General features: G+C 43.1%; 1 protein-coding gene across 27 annotated transcripts in view; it reads left to right on the forward strand.

The window, feature by feature from the left end:
- The window catches only part of OBSCN (obscurin, cytoskeletal calmodulin and titin-interacting RhoGEF), a 1,809,553-nt gene that overhangs the window by 913,328 nt on the left and 870,694 nt on the right, over positions 1 to 25,531 (forward strand). For all 27 annotated transcript variants that reach the window (XM_085628811.1, XM_085628818.1, XM_085628815.1 and 24 more), the window contains 5 exons: positions 7,345 to 7,493; positions 8,874 to 9,074; positions 10,017 to 10,099; positions 13,670 to 13,843; positions 20,150 to 20,309. In XM_085628811.1, coding sequence (XP_085484937.1) covers positions 7,345 to 7,493; positions 8,874 to 9,074; positions 10,017 to 10,099; positions 13,670 to 13,843; positions 20,150 to 20,309 — 767 coding nt within the window. The remainder of the gene's footprint in view (positions 1 to 7,344; positions 7,494 to 8,873; positions 9,075 to 10,016; positions 10,100 to 13,669; positions 13,844 to 20,149; positions 20,310 to 25,531) is intronic.

Genomic DNA, 25,531 nt, shown 5'->3' on the forward strand with positions numbered 1-25,531 from the left:
GAAACCCACACCCAAGATCCTCCCATGCAACAATAAGTGTAAAAACAATAAGAAAACAAAGGACTTAAAGGCCACCCTTTTAAATTGTCGCTCTATGCAAAAGCATGAACCACACATTTATGGTCTACTTTTAGACGAACAGCCTGATCTTTTATTTCTCACTGAGACCTGGCTGTCTGAAGCCTCCAACCCTACTATCACCTCGGCCATCCCTACGGGTTATAAAATCCTTAGGAGGGACCGACCGAGTGGGAAGAGGGCGGTGTTGCCATAATTTACAATCAATTACTAGACTGCTCTCCCATCCCAATGGAAAACATTGAGGGCGCAGAGTCCTTAGACTTCGACTGTACCTTCTTCCCCCATCATAGCATAGCTGATTTTCTAATTTACAGACCACCCAGTACAATTGGAAATGTTATTACTATGCTTAATACAGCCACCACCTCCCTGGCCTTAAAATACAACAACTGCCTTATTCTGGGAGATTTCAATATACATATGGACAATGGAAAAGACCCTCAACCAATTTCCTTGTTGGAGACGCTGCAGGCCTGCAACACGTTTCCATCTATTTCTTCGGCCACCCATGAGAAGGGCCATACCCTAGCCAAATCTTTCACAACTTTGACATATGAGTAAACCTACCTCTTCCCATTATCTGGTCTCACCACCTCCTATTAAAATTTGTCATTCCCAACTCTGCCACAGCCCCTCGGGCTAACGCAGGGAAGAGGGTCCCTAATTACAGGACGTTCCATAAAATATCCATCCCGATGTTAGCAGATGCCCTCGGTCGGTCCTCACTGGAGCTGTCTGGCTGCCCCGACTCGGATGCCCTCTCAATAGATTCATGGCTCCGAACTAACATTGATGCACCTGTACCGTTTTTTTCCTGCTCCTTAAGGAGTTCGCCCCCACCAGCTCCATGGTTTAACGATTCCCGCAGATCTAGCAAAAGAAATTGTAGAAAAATGGAACGTAAATGGCGTTAAGAATATCTACCTGTGGACAGGAAGGTGTATAAAGACAACTTAAAATCTCATTATATTCTCGTGAAGGCAGCCAAGAAAAACTTCTTTTAAACCAAGATAGAAAATGCCCAAAATAAGAGTAAGGTAATCCTTAGCATAGTTAAATCCTTCAACGCCCCGAAAGCTGGCACAAAGGAAGGGCCATGTACGCAAGAATGGTCTAAGCAAATAGCTCAATTCTTCCACAAAAAGATCCCCGTGATCGAACAAGCCTTCACTAACATCTCAGAGGAAGAACTGACCTTCTACCTTAGTTCTAATAGCAAATTTCACATCTTGGATCCTCCATCTTTACTAGCTTTACCTGAGTTTCAGCTTGAAGAGTCACTGACCCTTCTCCAAAGCATTAACTCTGGCTCTCCTACCGACCCATGTCCAGCGAATATCCTGAACCTATTAGCTTCCACCATAAACCCCACTGTAAACCAGCTCTTTAATGCTTCCCTCTCCTCATGCAACACGCCGAAATTATGGAAGAATGCTAAGATTCTACCACTGATAAAAAAGGCTAACGCCAAACCGACGGACCCTGCCAACTACAGGCCAATCTCCCTTCTTTTGGCCCTCTCCAAAGTATTAGAGAAGCATGTAAACAAGGCCCTCCAAAAACACATTGAAGATGGGAAGCTCCTTCATGTGTCCCATTCCGGTGTTAGGGCTAACTACAGTACGGACTCTGCTGGAATTGACTCAATATCTCAAGGGTAAGCTGGACCAGGGAGGCAAGGCTGTTCAGATACTGTTCGATCTGTCGGCGGCCTTCAATAGGGTCCCAATTAAGAGGCTCCTGGAGAGACTTGCTAACATCCAGGAGCCATAACATGGATGTCATCCTTCTTGGTAAATGGATCTCAGGACATCTGGCTCCCCCTTTCTCATCCCCAGTTCCAGCCATGAATGTAGGTGTCCCTCAGGGTTCCATTCTTAGTCCTACCCTTTTTAATCTATATCGATCCCCCCTTGCATTTCTAGTAGAGGAAGAGGGCGCCAAAACTGTTTCCTATGCTGATGACAATCAGCTGATTTTTATTTGTGGAAAAGGAACCAACTTTGACGGGGCAATGATTAGGTCTTGCCTCACAAAGGTTTTTAACTGGCTTAAGATCAATCAGCTGAAGAGCAATCCTGACAAAAGTGAAGTTGTTTTCTTTGGTAATCCAGAAACTTCTGACTGAAGCTCTTGGTGGCCAAAAGATCTGCCATCCCCACCCGTGGAAACGGAGAAAGTCAAAAACTTAGCAATTGTCATAGAAAAGACAATCTCCATGCGCTTTCAAATCCAAAATCTAACTGGCGCTTGCTTTGGCATACTCCGGATGCTAAAAATATTCCTGCCACTGTTGCTGCTTGAGAGCAGAAAGATCGTGGTGCAGGCTCTGGTGACATCAGAGCTTGACTATGTCAACAGCTTGTACCTTGGTCTTCCCAAATCCCTTATTCAGCACCTACAAGTGGTACAAAACACAGCGGCCAGGGCCAACCTGAGACCTAAACCCAGATCTAGTATGACCCCTATTCTCAAGTCTCTACACTGGCTCCACATAAAAGAACGTATCGACTTCAAAGCGAGGACCATCTTCTTTAAAGCTTTCCACGGCTTAGGAGCTGTCTACCTAAATAAGCGCGTTAATCGCTATACAACAGCTAGACCCCTAAGATCTTCCAATGCCAACCTAGCCCTCGTGCCTAAAAAATGCTGTGCCCGCACTGGAGGCAGATCCCTCGGCTTTCTAGGCGCAAAATTGTGGAATATAGCCTCCCTGAGTCTCTGAGACTAACCACAGACTGTCAAGAATTCCTGTCATACGAGGGGAGGAAAACGGTAACCAGCGAAAACGGACTACATCTCCCAGGATGCTTAGCGGTTGAGAGGTTATGTAAACAGGAGAGCTGTTACATAACTCAAGGGAAACACGCCCTTATGTAAACAGGAGAGCTGTTACATAACTCAAGGGAAACACGCCCTTATGTAAACAGGAGAGCTGTTACATAACTCAAGGGAAACACGCCCTTATGTAAACAGGAGAGCTGTTACATAACTCAAGGGAAACACGCCCTTATGTAAACAGGAGAGCTGTTACATAACTCAAGGAAAACACGCCCTATAAAGGGAGGAACCGGGATGTACAAGGCTGTCGGATATTGTGTTTACACCGACGTACCTGCTTCGTGAAGAGCAGTGTTCCGGAGTGGTGCTCCAGTAAGGCAAGAACGGAGGTAGGTCGAGTCGTTACTACCTGGGCCGTGTCTTGCCCCATCGTCACCTGTGAAGGACCCGGAAGCTCTACCGGTCAACCATTGAGCTTCGCTTTTTGACTCGGCTGAGTCCAAGCGCAGTGGCGCTTTTGCTGGTTGGAGTCGTAACTCCCAGCCCGACCAGAGACACAGGGACTGCCAGCTGTAACGCACACCAGGAGGTGTTTGCCGCGTTACAGACTCGGAAGTCCACAGGATCGATCGAGCGGCTGCTCTCGGTTCAGTCTTCTTGCTTGTGATTGGGGTATCGGTGACGCATCACCAGGAGGTGACTCCGCGTCCCGGTGCAGTCTGAGGAAGAGGTTGAGCGGCTGCTCCCTTCAGGTAGAGACCCCGGCTGGGTGTTTCCCTGACTCCTCGATTCTCCCCAACACTCTTCGTGCCCCTCACAGCCTACCGATTGGCATTGTCGGCCATTTCATTTCTGCCCTCTGTTGGCATACGCCGGGATCGGCGTATATGCAGAGGACGGTTAGGACCATCCGTGCTGTGGGCTGGTAACGTACTTAGCCTGGAGGATTCCAGTGACTATAACTTTTGTTTGTTCTTTGTATTTTATTTGCCTTCATTAAAAGAACTAACCCTTCACAAGTGGTTGCGTCCTCATTGTCGTGTCTGTTAAACGATCCTGAGACGTTCAGGGCGTTACACAGACCTACTCTCTTTCAGGAAGAACTTAAAAACCTGGATTTTACTAACTGATGGGTCTTTTACGCACGTTTTCCTCCCGCTATTATGGGCCAGGACACTCTAGTCTGAGTAGTTGTGCACTTTATTAAATACACTATTTGATTTCATTAGTTACCTGACAGTGCAAAGGAACACTCGTTCAAATTCTAAGGGCCTTATTTATGAGGCCTTGCTTCACTTTTATGCCGCAAGTGCGTCACTTTTTGTGACGCACCGGCAGCGTAAAAAATGTGCCATGTTGCTCTATATTTGCAAAGTGACGCATCTAGGCTGATGCATCACTTTGAAACTCCTGCACCACATTATACCTGCACCAGGTATAATGTATGCAGGGTGGGTGTTGCCCCGCAAAAAGCCTCGTAGAAGTGGCGCATTGAAATCTATGAGAACTCAGTGCGCCACTTTTAGGACGCCATTGCCTCAATATCTTACACCTGCCTCGCAGCAGGCGTAAGATTGACGCAGGCAAGCCCCATGTGAAAGGACACATTGCTGGAGTTTCGTCTATTTTCAGACACACCCCAGCAATGCATCACTTTTGCGCCTACAGATACGTCAGAAATACTGACATATCTGTAACATGATGCGACATGATGCGTCATACAGTAAATATGACGCATCCATCATGTAGCAAGGAGGGTGCAATAAGAAGTGATGCATCCCTGTTTTCACACAGCCATGCATCACTTCTCATAAATAAGGCCCTAAATGTGTTTACATCCAATTTTCAGGGATAGTTATGTGTGTTTTCAATATTGTAACACAGCAGCAGCTCAGCAATATTACTGCAAATAATCTTTGTAACGCCCTCCCATTTCTTATATGTAAGGCCTTGTTTTGATCTAAAAGAAACTGTTTTATGTATATTGCATGAAACATAAACACAACATTTCTCTGCAAAATGGCTATACTAGACTCACAAATAAGGTACATAAAAAAAAAAATTCAAGGAAAACAGTATTTTAAACAGTCTGTTTAAGAAATATTCAAGGTCATTAGGGCAAAACTCTGGAGAATGGAGCTGACTCTGTCAGGGGGCCCCCTGAAAGGCTGGGGCCCTGGGCCAGAGCCCACTTTGCCCATGCATTAAAACGTCTCTGCTCACCGGATCCGTCAGCTGGAGGAACAAGCATTTACAATGCAATGGTCTCGGCATTGGTAAAATTAGAGCTATTGGCATTGCTCATGACATTATTTTTGTTTATGTTTTTGAGTTTAAAACATTTAAAGAAACGGCATTGTCATGAGCAGTGCCAATAGCTCTAACTTTAACAATGCCGAGACCGTTGCATTGTAAATGCTTGTTGTATTTATGTCACTCTTACTTTCTCTTAGTGAATTTTCTTCCAGTTTGATGAACGACCCTGTAATTTCAATAGTTTATATTTATTGTTGCTACATAACAGCTTTTAAAGAGGTTACTATATCTACTCACAGTGAATGCAGATCTGCATAAGCACTCCTACTTGGCCAATCTTCTATTAAGCTTTAAATCATCCAGTGACGTGTGACCGTATCCCGTGGTTTTAAGTTTAGCCACATCAGACTGAACCCCGATCTCTTGGTTCTCCATTCATGCTGAAATAGAAATTTGCATTGCAAAGCAATGGAGCAAATGATCACTGCCAAACTGTGAAGCAATATGTAAACCTAGGCAAAAAGAAAATAACTTACAAGAGAAAAATGTGTAGTCCAGTATAGATTGCCTTGTCCTAGGAAAAATTCTATAGTGTGCTGGGAGATACTCTTGCGACCACCCATTCAGAAGCCTTAAATCCAAACCATTCATACACAGTACAAATTCATAGCTTTTCCATAGGTCATTTAGCATTTTAATTTCTTTGTTGAGTAAAGGTATTTGTAATACATTAATTTTTTAATTCCCCATTACAACTATGCATACATGATTGTAATTTCTGGTTATAAAACACATTTCTTTATATATTTAAAACTATTCCCTTCTTAACATTAGGATACGGGTTAATATAGACATTACAGACAATTAAGCTACCGGTCACCTTGTCACATTTCGCAAACTTTACATTTACTGTTAAGAATAACTATTCAGCCTCTGGCAATTTTGTGACTGAACAATCAAGCTTTGTAGAAGCATACACTACCAGGCCACCTCTCTCCTGCCTATTTTTAAAAACCTTATTATTTGCTTCCAAACTGTAAAGCAGACGTAGCTTACTATTTTTCAGTTTCCTCTTGGCTAGGGATTGGAGGTCGCTAACAAATTCTTCTGTAAAAACAAAATATCAAGACCCTAATCATAATCAATTAACTCTTCAATATCAATTAGGTGGGATAATCCTGCTATATTCAAAGACAGAATTATATATGAAGTTGATTTACTCGCATTTATGCTGACTTGCTTTGAAAGTCAAATTGGACTGAGACCTCAGGCACAGTCATCAGCCTCAGTCTGATGCAATGCTTGCCCTCTGTTGAAAGATCTTCTATCGATCAGAAGTCACATGCAGTTGGGTAGAAGACCAATGCGTCCTAACCACATGTTTTGCTCCTGTCAACAAAGTACTTTCTGCATTCTGTTTAGTGGACTCTAAAATGTCTCCTTTAAAGACCGAGGGGTAGGGTTGTTGGAGCAGGTTAAATAAAATGACCTCCCCAAGTCTTAAACTACTTGGTCTGACTATAAAGAAGCTCACATATCTCTACTGAATCCTACAGTACTGTGGTATTTTCTTTGTTCTTTTCATTTTTGTTAACCATAGCAATATCGATATTGGCTGCAATTAATGAGTACAAAGCATGAATCGCAAGAAGAGTTTTAATAAAATCCCGGTATTTAATTTATCTCGAGGACCTGTAGCTGTATAGATGAAATGCATAGCCAGAGATCACACTTTTTCTCTCCATTGGGGAACAGCAATTCTGTTAGGCATATTGGTAGGACTCCCCAAATGGCGGTCAATAACTAACTTCTTGTTGAACTTTTCTGACATTCATTTGGACCCCATAGCAATGCTGGCCATAATCACAGAATGTGGCATCTAAACTGACCTGAAGGTAGTAAACAATTCCCCTAAAATAGATGCATTAGAAGGGGCAGTCATGCAATTGGAAAACATATGTTTTTCATGAGATCACCGGATGGATTTATTTTTAAAGCCAAGGTAGACCCGAATGGTTCACCCCTAGAGTAAATACTTGCCTGAATTCAAGTACAATTCGGGGATTATTTTTTATCAATCAGTGTATCAGAATACAGCAGTGGTGACAGATAGAAGTTGACATATCACAGCTTTTTTTGTGGAGGCTGTCATGGTATCTAATTAAACCTGTAACATAACACTGCACCTTCCTGTTAATAACTAGCCGCCCAATGTCTTGATTTCAGCTTCTCTTCGCGTCCCCGGGATGCCAGGTATGGATAGCGATGACGAATCCAAGACCCCATCGGCTTCACCGCGTCATGGTCGCTCCAGGCCATCTTCCATTGCCCTGGAATCCTCCTCTGAATCAGAGGATGGGGATGCAAGAGGAGAGGTAGTAATGCTTGAGGAATGGAGCTGAAGATTCTAAAGAAATGAATCACTGTAATGTTTGTCATAACAAACGGTTTGGTGTAAATCAGTACTGTCTATTTCCATTCAATGATCATAATAATAATATTGTGGCCTAAATCCAATTGTAACGTTCTAGGAAGTGTACTGCTCTATGTGCAAGTTATATTCCAATAGCAATTTCTCCCTAGTTACATAGATATGCACTGTGTTCCACATTTATACCACATAGTGAAATTGACACTTAGGGGCCGATTACAATGAGGCCCGGAAATGCTCCGATCAATGGTCAGAGCCTTTCTGGGCCACATCTCGGTTTACTTTCCGACCGCCACATTACAATGCTGGTGATCGGAAACTAAGCCACCCGGTAATTCTGGCTGGCATCAGACGGGCTCAAGGAGCCCATCGGCCGGTCAGAGGCTGGCCTGTAATTTCAAAGGGCGATCTTTTTGCTCTTGGGATTGCGATACTCAGTCTCAGGCAGGCTGTCCATGTCAGACTTTCTGACATGAAAAATCTGTCGGAGAGCAAGTATGGGGGCCCCTATCACGACCCCTTTGGTGCGCGGCCACCAGTTGGGAGCCGAAGGGGCACCTATGCCCCCCTGTTAATCCCTGCACCCCGCAAGGTGCCTGCCATGGGGTGCAGGGATTAACACCACACCCCATTTCCCTTTTGAGCATAATACATGCTCTCATAGGGAAATGCCAGAATGCGACAGAACAGTGTTCGGTTGCATCCTAATCTGGAGGTCGGGACCGCTGACCGGAAGTCAGTCAGTCATAGTTCCGAGACTGTTTCGCTATCGGGACATCGTAATAGGCCCCTTAATGTTGCATATTACACATTCCTAAATTAATCATAACATTCTATGTACAAATCTTACAAACTCTTGGCCTGTCCACATAAGGAGCTCAGAACTACATTAGGCGAAGCAGGCACACTGCATGCAAGATACTTTAAACACAAAAGCCAACAGGCAGATAATAGCCAACCCATGAACAACCCTAGTACATCATACACACCTCTAAATACTCAAAATATTCCTTGGCATTGATGATGAAGCATTAGCTCATGGCCTAAATTGCAGAGGTCATGAATCACATTGAATTGCTTTCCTGACAACATGCGTAAGTGGATTTAATTGATTTTAAAGAGTTATGCTGAAGATTATGGCCTACCTTTCTGTGATAGTATGACATTCAAATAGGGTATAAAAATAGAATGATTTTATCACTTGGAGTTAAAGAATCAATATTAGGAATGCTCTTAAATGTTTTCTGTGCCATCGTTCACAAATGGCAATGCAAACTAATCAGACAACAATACAGCTATACTCTAATTTCCTTAATTCTTGTAGATCTTTGACATATACATGGCCACAGCTGATTACAATCCTGTTGGAGCTGATAAGGAGACCATTACCCTTAAAGAAGGACAATATGTTGAGGTCCTGGATTCCGCACATCCTCTCAAGTGGCTCGTCAGAACCAAGCCTACAAAGACAAGTGCCTCCAGACAAGGCTGGGTATCTCCAGCCTACTTGGACAAGAGATTTAAGGTAATGAATATCCCATTTATGGTTTGCATTCTATGGAAAGACTTGAAGAATATACACTACATCTGAAGAAGTTTATGTAATGCTCCTCATACTCTAATGGGAACTGAAGTGCACTAACTCCAGCTTTGCTCTCCTGCAGAAGATGAAATCATAGCCTGCTTCTGTTCTATACAACAAAGTAAATGTTTTGGGATTTTTTGTATCTTTACTGCTCAGGTGCCTCATAAGTTTAATGTTACTAGTGTTTATAAGATCTTGGTCGCCTAAGGACTTCTGATAATTTTGAGATAAAAGAATATCATGGTCAAGGTTTCCAGGCCTCGTGCCATTTCTTGTGAGCTCATATCCCCTCTATGTGGAAATATACATAGAGTAGATTTAAGAAAGATGGAATGGAGGTTGCTGTAAAAATATATATTTTTTCTTCACAGGTAAAACATTTTTCCATGAAGAAAGCTTGTCTCCTTCACCCCCACCAAACCAAGGGCTGAACCTTCCCCTCTCCCATCCTGGAAGGGAACTTACTCCAGCTCTTGGCTGGAGTGGATTCCCAACCATTTGCTGGGAAGGAAGGAGTCGGATCTGAGTTTGTGAAGGTCCACAAAGGGTACTTACAAACTAACAAGGCTAACCATGCCATGTTGTAAGGCCGACTTCACTTTCCTTGCATGGTATTTATTAGTGTGGATTTCTCTGCACTTGGTTCAGAGAAATCCACAATGGTGCATTGATTTACTCCTGCCAGGACTCCTTTTGTGAATTCCTGGTGAGTGTAAAGCTAGATATTTTCACTGTAAGCCTATGTTTACGAAAATACTGTTGTTATTTGGGCCCCAGGTATATGGTTACAAACAAAGGCAGAAGGATAACAACTCACACAGCGGAATGAGTCAGTTTGACCTATCAAAATGCTTGATCTCACTGCACTATTTTATTTATTAGCTGTCGCCTGAATGGGGAGCAGGAGAAGGTCCAGAGTTCCCGGGAGAGTCTGTGTCGGAGGAGGACTATAAGAAGAAGCTGAGGTAGGAACCTACTCACCAGATTGTGCAAAACCTCTCTAATGTATCATGGATTTAAATTCTCATCCGCAATTTGATCTAAAAGGAAAATTTGCCTTCAAAAATATTTATCTTGTGCTGTTTTAATCCAAAGTGTAACTGTGACGGATGAAAAGTTACAGGGTCATATTATGATTGGGCCAACTCCGCATTTTGGTTTTTTGAGGTTGATATTTGAGTGACATAGAGGCCAGATTTACTAAGGGTTTGCATTTCCCTTGTGTCACGCAAGGCAATGGAAGCCCTTAAGTGGGATTTACTAAGCCATGCAAAGCCACTTTGCATGGCTCTGTGTGGTTTAGTAAATCTAAGGTAACAAAAGGCAGCGCATTTTGCTGCCTTGCTTCCTTGAGGCAGGGAGGCGTTACATGGTAGGAGTGTGGGATTTCCCACTTATCCACCCATGGATTTCCCAGATTCAAAAAGATATGTAAACCTGGGAATGCATCAAAATGGTGAGCCTCCCAGAACCAGGCATAATAAGGAGAAATAGCTTTATTTCTCCTTGTTACTTCCTTTTTATGTGTGTGATGGATTCAGCATCACACCTGGAAAAAGGAAAATGCCTTTAAGAATCGTTTTTATGCAGGAAGATGTCACTTCCTGCACAAAAACATTCCTTCTTGTAACACAGGCACTCCTTTACCATGGCACAAGGGGGCCTGCATTGGTGCTAGACAGCACACAGTGCGCCAGCGCAGGGCGAGAGCAGTAATGCGTCATGTCTTAGTAGAGATGACTCATTTCTGCTCCGTTCCTGTCGCGCAACGCCAAGTTGCCTTGCTACATTGTGTGACTTCACTGTAAATCTGCGCCTAAGTGTGGTAATTGTATTGTTACTTACTGAGCTACTTATGTTTAGCACCAGTGCCTATTTTATCATTATTGCCTCTTTGAGTGAGTACAGAATGGTCCAAAAAGTACTTCTACAGTTTTGGAATTCAATATATTGTATTTTGCCCACCAATATTTTCTTATACTTTCTGTTTCCTATATTTTGTTAGGAGCAGTTCTAATCGAGGATGCTTATTTATGTGTATTCTCCTGTTCCTTCCTTGAGCTTGGAAGCTCTACAAAGCCTTAACAAATATTCAAATCTAAGTTCAAAATAGCAATTTCTGTAGTAACACAGTTTTGTATTTCTATTTTCTGCTGCCTTTGATTATAATAGAAATTTCTCCAATGTCTCTTATCAAATAATCTAGCTATGCCCCAGAGACCTTGAATTACAGTATTCCCAGGATAACTATTGATGTAAAAATATACAGGTGCCTTCGATTCCAGAATTGGCCACTAGATCTGCTGGTTAAAAAATAAATTAATTTAATTGTGTCTAATAGTACAAAGATTGTCATAATTGATACTAAATTTTAAATATGTTGCTTATAAAGTAGGTACCGTCCTGTTTTAGGCCCTAATTGTGAGTGAGTTGGTTTTACTGTGCTGTAATTTTTGCCCCATTCCATCAATTTAAGACCAGATCGAGGAAAATGTGTGGAAACAGAAACAGAGCACTTAGGGGCATATGTATCAAAGGATACATTTGCGATTCTCAAATAGTGATTTTTAGAGAATCGCTATTTGAGAATTGCAAAACAATATGTATTTAAAAATTAGCAATTTTTTTGCGATTCCCTTGCATTCCTTAATTGTGACTCGCTAATTGCGAGTCGCAATTAAGGAATGGCTTCCCTTTCATTCCTGTGGGCCAAGAGACCCAAAGGAATGAATGGGAATTACGCGCGCAATTTGTGAGTACCCAATAGGTACTTGCAAATTGGGCGCGCAACTTCAAGGGTGCAAGTGTTCCAAAAGGACACCCTGTTGCACCCCTGAAATGTGCATGTGTGCACATGTGGCGCACATACATGCCCTCATTTTTGCAATTCCTTATATTGCAAGTAGGTTTAAACTTACCTACATAGCACATAGATAAATTGCGATCGCAAACGCTGAATTTCAGCGTTTGCTTGATACATATGGCCCTTAATATCTGCACATTTTTCTCTTCCCAACTGGAATCCGGTGCATACTACAGGTATTCCCACGGTGCAGTAGGTAAAGTATGAGTAAGATCAGCATAGAAATGACATTAACCTCTTCACAGTTAGTGTTTTTAGAATTAGCTGTAGGGAGTAAAATAAGATACTAAATAATATTATTGAAAAACACCAAGATTTAACATATCGCAGCATAGATTAATAATTGTGGAAATTATGCATAACCCACAGATATATTAGAAAACAAAAGGTTTCTATGGACACATATCCAACCATCGTAGGTGCACATGTGTTTATCATACTAAAGCTATGGTTTTCAACAGGGCATTGTGTATTCTTTCGTAAAGATGAATTACGAATCCACTTGAAAATATTACAAATCCCATAATTTAACAGGCAGTGAAAGGTGGCATTTCACAACAGATTTAGATTTTTAAACTACTTTTTCACAAATTAGAATTTTATTGCAGACTGATTACGTTTTATTTACATAACAATTATTTTTGGTCATTCATTGATTGAAATACATTGATGGCAATGCACAATTTAAAGTGAAATACAGACTTTGAAAAATTCTGCGTAGTGTGCGTTTTGGGGAAAAATCTTTTTGTTTAAACACTGTTCTTCAGTTACTTAATGAGCACAAAAGGTAAACAATTCCTAAATAAGAAATGTTTGTTTAAGCTTAGATTTGGAAACCTAAAATTCGATTAAAGTAAAGCTTGCAGTAATATTAAGTCTTTAAGGCCTTTACTTACAAATGCATTGTCACAGGGGTCTTCTCACAAAATGTCACATTCACACTGTTTTGACTAGTGAAAGTGATTTTTGTCCGTAGTTGATAACTGAGTTGGATAAAATGTGACAACAAAGGTGAAAGCAAGTAGAATATATGGGGATGCTATAGAAAGGTTTAAAGGGCAACTGTAAACATAATTTTTAACGTCTAGCCTGGAGTACTAAGCTAAGTTTAGTGAGGGTGATGGGAAGGTATCCATAAAAAAAAGCAGGGTATACACAGCACCAAGACAGGCTACAATGTGGTACTTTGTGTAAATGATCTAGAATCCTAATGTGTAGACTAGGAAAAGGAATAGATTTCAAGAAAATTATATCAAATTGTTTCACTTATTTACTGATTTTTTTCATGAAACTAGTACTGTGAGATATGGTGGCCACACTTTAAGACTGGTTTGTATTAGACAATATTGTCATCAACTAAACATAAGTGAATTAATAAAAATGCTTCAAAAGAAAAAGGGAGAACTCAAAAAGTGTAAATGCATACTCAAAGGACCTGGGGCTGATACAGAATAATAATATTACAGTGGAAGCAGGTCTAAAACTAAAGCCTTTGTAGAATCCATTTGGTCAGTTCTTAGAGAAATGGAAAGATAGAGCAGGCCTTTTGGGCATTTTATGTCAGTGAACTCCATGTTCGTAGTGTTTTTTTTATACATTCTGGCTGTTCAGCTTTTTCAATATGATGAATTATTAATTAATGTATTATTATTTATGTTCTTGTTTTATTTAGCACCCTTATTCAGGACCTCATCAACTCAGAAAAGGAGTTTGTGAAAGACCTGCGATTTATGCAGACTCATCACCTGCAGTACATTGAAACCTGCCCTGATGTTCCTGCCACCGTTGCCAGTCAAAAAACCACTATATTCAGAAACGCCAGCGAAATCACAGACTTTCACTTCAAGTAGGTGCCAGAAGCCTAAAGCGCATTAATGCTTTCCTCTGGATGTTTATTTCTTGCTAGATAAACTTGTTTCACTTTGTCAGAAACCCTTTCAGAGGGCCACAGGGCATGCAGGGGTTACTTAGCCCAACCGTGGGGGTTGAGGCGTATTACTTCTGCGAACCCGGGGCGGCCTACTATTGATCCTGAACAAGTGGGCCAAGTACCCCTTCGGCACATTACTCACAGTGGTAAACGTAGTCTAACAGACCAAGGTACCGTGGGGGGGGGGATGGGAGCGGGAGTTGGGGACACAGATTAATGTACACAGGCTCGCAGCTCAAAATGCACGAAGCAGCATTAGATCAATGTCCTTCCAAATGCTCACATTTATGAAAAAAGACAAGTATTTTATTTCTACTACTAATCACCCAAAGGACAAATACGACATTCACAAACAATAACATAATTCCTCTTGTGGTGCGGCTCTAGTGTTTCAATGGCAATTCCCTGTCCCAATCCTTTTTTAGTGATAGTGGTTATTTCGCATTAAACAATGGCAGCATCCACGGAATGCCCAACTATCAGTCGATGTCTCAAGAGTCCACTCTGACTCTTAAATTCAAGTCACAAGGGACTTAGTGCCGCAGTGCTCTTAGCAGCGAGTTCCCCTGGGGTCGATAGTCCCAAAACAAGTCGTACCTACTCTAGTAGTAGTGAATCGTGTAGAGTCCTGGAGGATGCCCTGCCCGCGGGCACACATAATGGCTCAGGTCCCGATCAGGTGAGTCAGTTGGCACAGGTTCTCTCTCCCTCGCAGCTGCGCTCCAGCAATGATCAGAGTTTTCCTGCTCTCCTGCTATGGGGTAAGTGTCTCCATGCTCCCAATAGGGGTTTGGTGGGGACATTGATTCCGATGCGCCTGTCCTCGATCCGGAACTTGGGTCATGATACTCCCACAGCGTCCTCACTTGCTCAATGAGGAAAGACCAGTTGCAGTCCTCATTGTTCCCAGTGACCTTCATGGCACTATCACTCGCAGTCTGTGGGCTCCTGCCAGATCAACACTGCACAAGTAGTCCTGACAGCCCCTTGTGGCATAAGGAGTTGCCACACAGCTGCCAAACAAGGCTTCAGCCCATACAACACAGCAGTGTTTACCACAGAGGCCCCTCCTGGCATATGGGCCACTGCAACATTACTGCATATCCTTTGGCCCTTACCGCATGGCAGCCTTTACCATGGTGGCCTCTCTTGGCATACGGAGTCACCGCAATGTTACAGTGTAAAGCTTCAGCCTTTACCGCACAGCAGGCTTTTCTACGGCTATCTTCACGGCAGCTCTTTCCTGTCCTACAGGGGTTGTCAACCCAGTCCTGCTCCAGGCAATGACCTGATTGGTTCAGCAACTGGTTCCTCACACCTCGCACAGAGATTCCACTCGCTCCCTACTGGACCTTGCTCCCTCCAATGCTCTCCGCTTCCTCACAAGGCACAGTGGTCTTGGCAAGCAGGCAGATGCTGGTGCTCCAGGCTCCTGGGCAGGTGGTCTAAATTCTCTGGGGTGATGCCCTCTCACTCAGCAGGGAGACTAGCAGGCATCGGCACCCAATCCTGCCCACAGGCAGAAGTCTTGCTTTGCTTCCCCTCCTCACAGAGCCCATATAACTTCTAGGCAGAGGACTATGTTTGGGGTCTCCATCTTCCATTCTTATAGTCCATTTCCAGGCACCAAATGTGATGTAGGGTCTGAGTCTTTGAAGTTTTATGTTGAATGTCTCCGAAGATGATAGTCCCATAACACAGGCCAGGGGAGTGGCTAGATTTTACACCTGGTTATCATTCACACTGATATGTGCTTCAAATGGTTAGCACAGGGTCCCCGGGGCCACTATTTGCAATTCTATTTTCAGTCTAATCTCATTTCTGAAATGTGCCAGGTCCCTTCTTTGTGGCCTCTCATTGAATCTAAGAACACCCTTTGATGTGTAAAGGGGCGGCCTGGTCCTCCCCAGTGTGTGTCCCACTTAGCTTGCTTACGTAACAATTTCTAAAATATATGGGAGCCTGATGACCTTCTCAGTTAGTGAGAGGACTGGCTGGAAGGGTGTGGGGGCCACACAGCTGTTCAGAGTGGCGGAGTGTTGAAGCTATCCAGCAATCTGGAAGTTCAGAATGACATACATGATTCAGTATTGCTGAAGACCAAGCACCTCTTTATGAGAGCCACACAGCATTCTGTAGAAAACGAAAAAGAAACTAAGCCACTCTGTAACCAAACAGTCCCAACAGCATAGATTGAAACCTATTTTCACGAGAACAATCCAAACAGAAACAATTTATCAACATGCTGTTAGTACATATATGACAGTCCTGGAAAAAGTTACCAATTTTTATATTGAAACGCCTATAAACTGAACAGGATTTAATGATGCTAGAATATGGAATACAAAGTAATGTGGGTGACGTCATAAACCTACACAATGGGTATCACCAATATTGCTAAGGAACCATCATGCGAAACGACGCTGGTAAGCCAGGTGGGTCTTTCAGAGTTAAAGTAATGAGTTGTTATAACATCAGCATAGAATATAGAAACCTAATAATGTTATTAATGTTGCCAAAATACCATAATATCAAAGTGCTTCAGCAAGTCAGATAGTTATCTAAAAGCAAAAAATGAGTCAAGTCAAATTAGCTTTATTCGACGATTGTCATAAAAGCATACAATGATTAGATACAATTACAAAGAAGACAACATATTAAAACAGTAAAAAAAATAAATAGCATTACATAATTCATATTTCAAGTGATTAAACAATCTGCCCGTCCAACAGTATACTCCGAATTACCCAGGCCCTCCCAAGGAATTTAGCAACAGATATGTAAATACATGGTATTTCAGTAGAACGTAAGATTCTAAGTACTACCTTAACATTCCTAATGCCCAGCTGTCGACACAAAGGTTTAATCCAGGCCCGTCTCGGGATTACATATGAAGGTCATTGAAACAAGAGGTGGTTAATTGATTCGGAAGGTGCCGTACAACCTGGGTAAATAAGTGTGCAACTCGAAGACCATCTAGATGTGAATTCTCTAACTGGGAGACTACCAACTCTAAATTGGAAATATAGCTTCCTATCCAGAGGAATGGTAATATCATCCCAGAAGGATGCCTGTAAAATTGAGTCCTTAAAAGCGAGAAATACGCCCGACAGTGAAAGTGGGGCTGTGGTTCTATAAACTCGGATAGCCACCATTTCCCAGTATAGGGCCTTCAGTATTTGTTTCGACGGGAACCTGGAATTTACTGGGTCCTAAAAACATAAATATGAAAGCAGCGCATGGTTGCCATGCACCCTCTCATGCAATATTTATGGGGCTAGAATAGGCAAAATACATCATGACAGAGAAGATATTCATCACAAGAAATGTAAAGATCGCATCCGATCAAGAATCAATCCATTTATAGCACATCACAACGTCATAAGGTGACGCGTCTGAAAAGGATCAGCAATGACAGCGGGATACCCTTTCAAACACAAGTCCTCTGTGCATCTCATACCAGGAAACGGGTTTTGAAGACAGACAGATGGATGGACAAAGCAGGTATTGGTGTGGTCTATCAGCCGTAAAAAAAAGTGTGGTAACACCAGACCCCTTTTATTCTAAGACTTCTGTTTTTCCTATACTCTCTAGCCTCCTTTTTTGTAGAGAAGGTGGAGAAAATCTATAAATCCTTCCCCTCGGATGCGTCAGGTTCTGACCCCGTGCCTCGACTTCCGACTCTATGCACTCTGACCACTTTCCCTCCAATCTCCCAAGAGAAGCTTTCCGTGCTACGCAGCAAAGTCAAGTCTGGCTTCCCCACAGACCATCTCAAGCCGGCCTATTCTATGAAAGTTCTACCTGTGCTCATTTCACCGTTGAGCCGGGTGATTAATTTATCTCTCTCTACGGCTGTTGTCCCGAGCCCCTGGAATCTTGCTAGGGTGGTTACCCTGCTAAAAAATCCCAACCTGGACGCTGCCAAACCAGAGAGTTTCCACCCTATCTCCCTCCTTCCTTGGGTCTCCAAGATCTCTGAGGCCTACGTCAATACCATCTTGACTGGGTAACTGGAGGAAAATAACTATTGATGCTGAACTTCTTAGCGCCCAATTGCATGTGACATGTATTGCTCTATGACTTTGTTAAAATAAGATACAAATTCTTACACTTACTGCCTTTTGAGTTGGATTGTGTAGGGGTATTAAAATTATGGGGGCAAATACATGTGCATTACACAAAAAGAGATTGGGTCAGTATACGAGAATGGGGATGATAAAGGTGGCATTTAAGTTCTAAAAAGATCCCACGACTCATTGAGGGGTCTCAAGTAGGGGCTAAAACCTGTAGATCAAAATTATGAAACTATGCAGGGTCTTTATAGCCCTATACTTAATCTATGCCTTTTTAATCTTGCACCTAAGAGACACCATTAAAGAATGAATTATCTACCTAACAATACAATTTTATCCTCACACCCTCACCCCCAATCACATACACCACTCACAATAAAACAATGCCTCATGAAGAGCTCAAGGTGAGCCCACCTGCATCAGCCATTGTGAGTGGAGTAGAAACCCCGATGATGCAGCATGCCACCTAATGTGAGATGCTAAGGACCCTGCTGGTAAGAAAGCCCAATGACTGCTGGCAGGTGCTTCAAAAATAACCCTTTTTTAACAGGAAGTCAGTGTCACTCCCGCAGCTGGTAGGAAGTATGTGCTGTCAGTGGGATGCCTAAAACCAGGCGGGCATGACATTTTAGACCACTTGCATGTTTTTAGTCATCTTGTCTGGGAGACCAAGTTAGCATAGTCCAGTCTCGAAGTGATCAGAGCATGGACCACTGTCTTACTAGTCTTCAAAGGCAGGGGATCCAGCACTTTTTAAAAGGTTCTCAGGAGGAAAAACAGGTGGCGGCTATGCCATTTTCATACCTTGCGTGCTGAGGAGGGAACTGTACTCAGCAAGTGAGCAGCCTCATCAGTAGGCCTATTTTGCAGATAGATTTATTGCACATAACAAAAAGTAAGAGTGAAATGTATAAAACCTGTAACATTGGGAAAGGAAGTGATTTGAAAGTACACAGTGGTTGTTACTACATATTTTGCCAAATTAATGATATTTAGTTATGTTTAAGCATTGCCACAGTACAGCTGAGAGCTCTGTATTATAGACCACACGAATGTCAAGGGAAAACACCCAACTCTGTGAACTAACTTAGCAATAGAGTTGCAATAAGAAACATTTAGCAGAAAACATAAAGCATCAGTGTAATGAAGAGCAAGAAGTGACTAACACTACAGGAGATAGGTAGTGCCTACCTTCAACAGAAATAACAAGAAAAGAGAACTTGGTACATGCAATGGAAGCTTTCTTCTTCCTGTAGTAATGCACCCTGGGATTTGATTCTTTGGTTCCATCACTTAATTTAGCTGCTGCTGGTTTTACCTGGGCACTTCATAACGTTCATATTTGCACAAAGCAATGCCATCATTAAAAACATATTTATATGTATAAAAGCATAAATGCAGATTGAGTGATTAATAATTTATTTTTGGTGGCCCTTAGCCTTTGTATATTTGTTTATAACACACCTTAGAGGGTGGTCATTGTTTTTACTGGAAAAAATACTCAAATTTTTTAACCTGTATTCGGACAGGTCAAAAGGCTATGGGGTACATCTTATGGCTGTCTAGACTGACTTTATTCATGTGTAATTATGTGTGTGTTGGAACCTATAAATTGTAGCTGCTTCCATTCCCTAGAGTAGACAAGCTTCTTGTAGTACCACATGGAGACTGGTTATGTTCGCATTGGTTCAGTCTTTATGTGTGAATATATGCACGGTCTGAGCAGCACGTCAAACCACCATTGACGACACAGCAAAGTTGCATCTTGAATACATATTTTATATGATATGAGACTGAAGTCGCCATTAGTTACACTGAGATCCATTGGGATGCATGGTGTGGGTCACTCATAAGAGCTAGCAAGTTACCTCCATGACAGAGAGAAACTGGTGGGATACATTGCTTGCATGCATTAAGTGTATTGACGGTAACACTTCAAAGAAGATGAGTCTCATTTTAACTCTGAATTTGAGGAGGTTGTGTCCAGTGTGAACCTCATAGGTTAAGGCTCCACAGTTTGAAAGGTGTATCTCCTGCACTGTTGCATTACCAAACTGCCTGACTGTGACTATTAGAAACTGTTTGAGTCTTTTTTCCATTTTGCAATTTCTCTCTGCTAACATGCTTGTCTCTTCTAAATCTGCAGCACTTTCTTCACGGAGCTTAAGAGATGTGAGACTGATGATGATGTGGCCATGTGCTTCATTAAGAACGTGGAAGAGTTTGATAAGTACATCCTGTTCTTGGTGGGACGGATCCAAGCTGAGTCTGTGGTTGTGAGCAATGCAGTACAGGAGTTCTACAAGGTGAGAAACCGTCAGAGCGCACTCACTGACTAGTAGAATTCAGGGGCGTGGTCGAAGATGTTTATTTTATGGATTTGTTATGTGGCCAATTTAGTTTCATGAAATTCTAAAAAAGAAACACTATGCAGCACATAAGGACCTTTTGCCAGAAGGTGAATAAACCTATTGATCTGAGAAAAATTGAATTCTGGAATTTTCAATAGAACACGTGCCCTCTTCCAATCACATGAAACTTGCCTTGAATTTCACAAGACCCACTCATGTCTAATCTACAGATGGGAACATACATAAAACAAAAGTTCCCTATGAACCTTTACATCTACCATACAGTGCTGTTTTTTTACATTTCTCTAGTCAGATGGTATAGAAACACAGTGTTCATGACATGTGTGGCTAGAGGCCATGCTGAGCATACTCCTGCCATGTAGTGTTGGGTTTAGACATTAGAAAGTGATTTTTGTTCAAAGAAGTCTCAAGTTACGAGATGTGGTGTGACTCCTCCTCTTGGTGTACATTACACATGGGCACCGAATTCAGGTTAGTTTCTTTTTTCCACCATCTGGTTCGGACATGCATAAAGTGGGCTCTGAGTTCTTTGGGTCCAGAAAGCATTTTTCAACAGGCCCGTTTGCTTACATTTACTTCTCAACGCATTAGATTTGACCGAACTCCAATACCTTCATCTTACCAATGCACTGGCACTCTCAGCAGCACCAAAGGCCATCTATGACACCCATGAGAGTTGAGGGCCTCATGCCTCTTGTGTACCTCAGAACCCAGGAACTGCCTTCATTTCTTCCTTGCTAGAGAATGCTCTGTGGGTGATGGAACGGACACTCTTCCAAAACTGCCCGCGCTGCCACTCAAAATATTCCTGGGCAGACCTCCACCGCTTTTGCTATATCTGCCTGTCTCCCTATCATGACGCATCCTGCCCATCGTCCCTTGCCATTTAATCCAAGAAGACCCTCCGGTATTGAAGGGAAAAATGTTGGTCACATAGGAGGATGCAGGAGCAGAAATCTTGATACACTGAACATCTTCTGTGAAAAAGGTCTCCACAGCTCCGAGTTACAGGAAGAGGCAGGCCCATCCGGGCTCCCACTGCGCAACCATTACCTAGTCCAGAGATGGTGTCATCGACCGAGTCTGAAAACCAACAGATAAAGAACGTCAAACAGGCATTGAGGACTGGCCTGCACATGAAGACCACAGCCAGGGCCAATAGTATTCCATTGGCACCTGATGCCCACATCACCAACCTGCGGCCCTACAAGAAGTCCTACACTGAAGCAGGAGACTTCTCTTAAGGGTGACTAGTGTCTAACCATGATCACGGATGCCGAGATATGGCAAGCCAAGGGTACCTGCTGCATTCAGTGTCTGGTTATCCCTGGCAAAAGGCTTTGGAGCCAAAGAAGCTTCCAGCCAAGGGCATCAACCCCAGAGCTGGACTTCTCACACTGGAACTGGGCATTTCCCTGGGAATGCTTTATGTTCATATTAGCTGGCTCTTTGTCTCAGTGAGTTGAATGTTTGCAACAAACCATGGATAATCTTCAGGTCGCAAGTTTGAAATGTTTAACTATAGCAGACGTAGACTTCTATCTACCTTCCAGAGGGCAGACATTTGAGCAACAGCATTTTCAGAAGGACTTGGGGTATATTTTTTATTTGGAGTTTCTAATGTGATCTAGTAATAATTGTCCATCCACTTCCATGATGTCACTTGCCATTATTTTATAATGACAAAAGTTCAGAGGATGTCAGGTGCTATGATGCCATTCAGAATCAAAGGGCAGATAATTTCACTTATGACACCCCTTGCATTTTAGTGAATTGATGTCCATAATCTAATCATTCACGAACTAAGTACAAAACATTAACCTGAGATGTCAGAAAGAGATGCTCATCTAGTGTCTGAATTGCACAGTGTGAAAATGGAAAATCGGGGATCAAACCAGGCTTCCTGTTTACCAAATTGTGTGTTCCTAGGCAAATACATTATTTCACTGAGCCTCTTCAGCTGTGGGCAGATAGCATGTTCTTCTGGACTTCACACCGACTTGGCAATGCGGCGAGTGCAAGGAAGTTGGTTTTATTTGTATTTAATTTTACCTATCCCGTCTGGCAACTTCCTGCCCCACCCCACCCCCACTGCTCTTACCTATAGTGGCCACGCCTGAGTAACACCGCCCTTGATGCCAAAACTTTCCTTAAAGCCAAGGGCAAGACCAACCTCAAGACCTCCATCAATGTCCAGAGACAAGGATGTTGGGGTTGCAATCTTAGAGAGGCTAAAAAAGCATCTGTTCATCTGCCAAATCACAGGCAAAATCACAGCAAAACCACCTCCACCGTCACCTACGGAACCGCTTCTTTGAAAAAGGAGACAGATCTTGCAAGAGCTCCTTCATCTAGGCTCCCTTCACCTGAACCAGCAACAAAGAAGTACAAGGATAGAAACCATCAGTCGTCTTCCTTTGGCACACATCCCACCTCCTCCACTACCAGCACCATCCCATCTTTCTTCACCTCCATAACGCCCAATCACCTCCCCCAGTTCCTCCACTAGAGAGCTCAGGAGTCCCCTCTTCTGTATTCAGACCCATGTAGCCCCTATGGCGCATTTGTCTCTAATGAACAGTCATCAGACAAGAGACCCTCTCATGATCCCTGGTATGATTAAAATATCTTCACCCAGGTGCTCCCTGTGTAGAAAATTAACCAGTCAGAGCCTCATCCAAGAATGGCACCACGGCCTATAACAATGTCATTAAGAGAACCACTGCCTTCCACAATGTTGACATTCATGTTACTCAGAAGGAGGAGATCTTTTACTTGAAGACATTCTCCAAATATGAGCGCACTCTCTTATTTCTCCCCGTGCTCAAGGGCATGCTAAAGTCGGCTCCTGATAATGTCAAGGACACCATCAAGGTTAGGGTAGTCACGCTGAGGGTCTTAAAGATATTTAAACTCTCTCCCAGCCAACCAACATAAATCAGGGGTCATATTTCCACCTGACTCCTGGGTAGTGCGCACTACCTGCAAGCGTGCCATCACGCAGGCCTCCGGCTATTCTTCTACTCCAGCCAAGAACCTTAAGAAAATAGATGCAGCGACAAGAGAGTAGTAGTTGGAGTGGCAACCCATTGGCAGATAGCCAGTTTAGTGAGACTTCTGTGATTCTACAACCAACCCTGGCCGGGGAACTCTGCTCTTTTTGCGAGTTTTCTGCATTCCACGCTCCACAGAGCTCAGAAATGCAGAGTGGAGTTTTTTCCCGGATTGCGATCGCCAACGGTAAGTTGGCAAGCGGGAGCTTTCACGCATATTGAATTTCTACCCCAGTGGCACGAAGATCAGCTTCCCCGCTCATGATTGCCAACTGTAAGTTGGCAAGCGCTCGGGGTAGAATTTCTACCTGAGCAGCAGGAGGATCAGATCGAACAGCAGTTTGCACCGCACTCTGCCGCTTGCGGAACCCCGAGAATTTTTTTGTCACTTCACAGAGTTCCGCATAGCGGAAAGCTGTGAGCTCCGCCCAGGCTTAGCTTCAACAGGGCACAAAGGGAGAAGATGCAAGCATATCCCATTGCAGTACAGAAAGTATGGAGAGGAGGGCAAACCCGTCTCCAATAGCAGTATCTGTTGCACATTGGATGCAACCAACACAGCCTCTAGCGGTATCCATAGCAGCAGTATTCTTAAATGCCACCCCTGGTTCCATATTTCAGAGTTAAAACCTGAGGTTCAACAGCCTCTCATCAACTTCTTGTTCAATGGGTAGCATTATCCAGGCCCCAGGTTGACGAGATGCTTGAAAAACATCAGGAAAGAGACAGCAAAGTCCATGGGGTCACTCAAATCCACTCTCTACAGGGGCTCCTTTCAGAAGTAGCCGCCCGCGGGGTGTTCAAAGACCACCTTGCCAGAGCAATTCCACTCTTACCAGAGGCAGCAGCAGACTTACCACCACAACGTGAGGGTGTGTAATAGAGGCTCCTACAAGGTTAACAAAGGTGTCATGAGCAAGGATGGCACCAACAAGAGAGCTATCACCCCCAAAAAATGACTTGCCCTACTTCTTTGCAATCACACATCATCTGTCGAGAGGAGAGTACACTGCTTCCTCTCTTGCTGAAGGAAATCACGTTTGACAGCTGGGTCCTAGCTATAGTCCAACATAGCTATTGTCTTGAATTACACACAACTCCTTTCAATACCTCTCACTGTACACAGATTCTCAGAAAAGAAAACTTCTCCCTCGTTCAGGAAGAAATGCAGACCCTTCTACAAAAGGGTGCCGAGAAGAACTGATCTCTCAACCCATCCTCTACCTCAGACCCCTCAACCACGGCATCCTCTCAGAACATTTTTGAATGCAAGATGTCATTCTCCTCCTTCAACTGAGAGATTTCATGATGGCACTTGCTCTCAAGGACACTTATTGCCACATCCCCCTCCACCAAGTCCATTTACTGTTCCTTCATTTTGTGGTAAGTGAACAGCACTACCAGTTCAAAGTACTTACTTTCGGGGTCGCCGTGGTCTCAAAAGTGTCTACGGAGAGTCTAGCAATTGTGACTGCGCATTTGCGAGCGGAAGGCATTTTCTGTCCTACCTCAACGATTTGCTGATCAATAGCAGTAACAACCTGCTGTTCCCAGCACACACCCAGACAGTGGTTTTCTTACTCCACAACCTGGGCTTCATCAAGTAGTACCACGCCCCAATTTCAGCCTATTTAAATCCAGTTCCTTCTATGGTCTGTATTTGCAGCAGTCAAGGAGAAAATATATCCCAGTCAACAGATTTCTTGATCTGCTTCTTCTTTTTCATCCCTATCTTCAGCTCACAGTATGCGCTGTCATGCACCTTTTAGGAACGATTGCCTCCTGTATCAGCATTGTTCCTTACATAAGACACCCCATTAAAAGAGTCCCTTGCAGCTCAAGTGAGGGAGTTACAGGGAAGATCTGTTGTTGGTACAGGCAAAGACTCACTGCAATGGTGGCACTACTTGTTGCAAGGGAGGCCTTTTGAAGGCCCAATTCCACAAGTGACCCTTAAGACTGATGCCACTCTCACAGGCTGTGACATGCACCTCAATAATATGACTTTCCAGGGAGAGTGGCTAATTAGCAACCAAGTAGCTACATCAACCACTTGGAACTGATGTTATTCATTTAGCTCTGAAACACTTCTTACAAGTAATT

This window comes from Triturus cristatus, chromosome 10, assembly GCF_964204655.1.
Source record: "Triturus cristatus chromosome 10, aTriCri1.1, whole genome shotgun sequence".
In the NCBI taxonomy this organism is placed as follows: domain Eukaryota; kingdom Metazoa; phylum Chordata; class Amphibia; order Caudata; family Salamandridae; genus Triturus; species Triturus cristatus.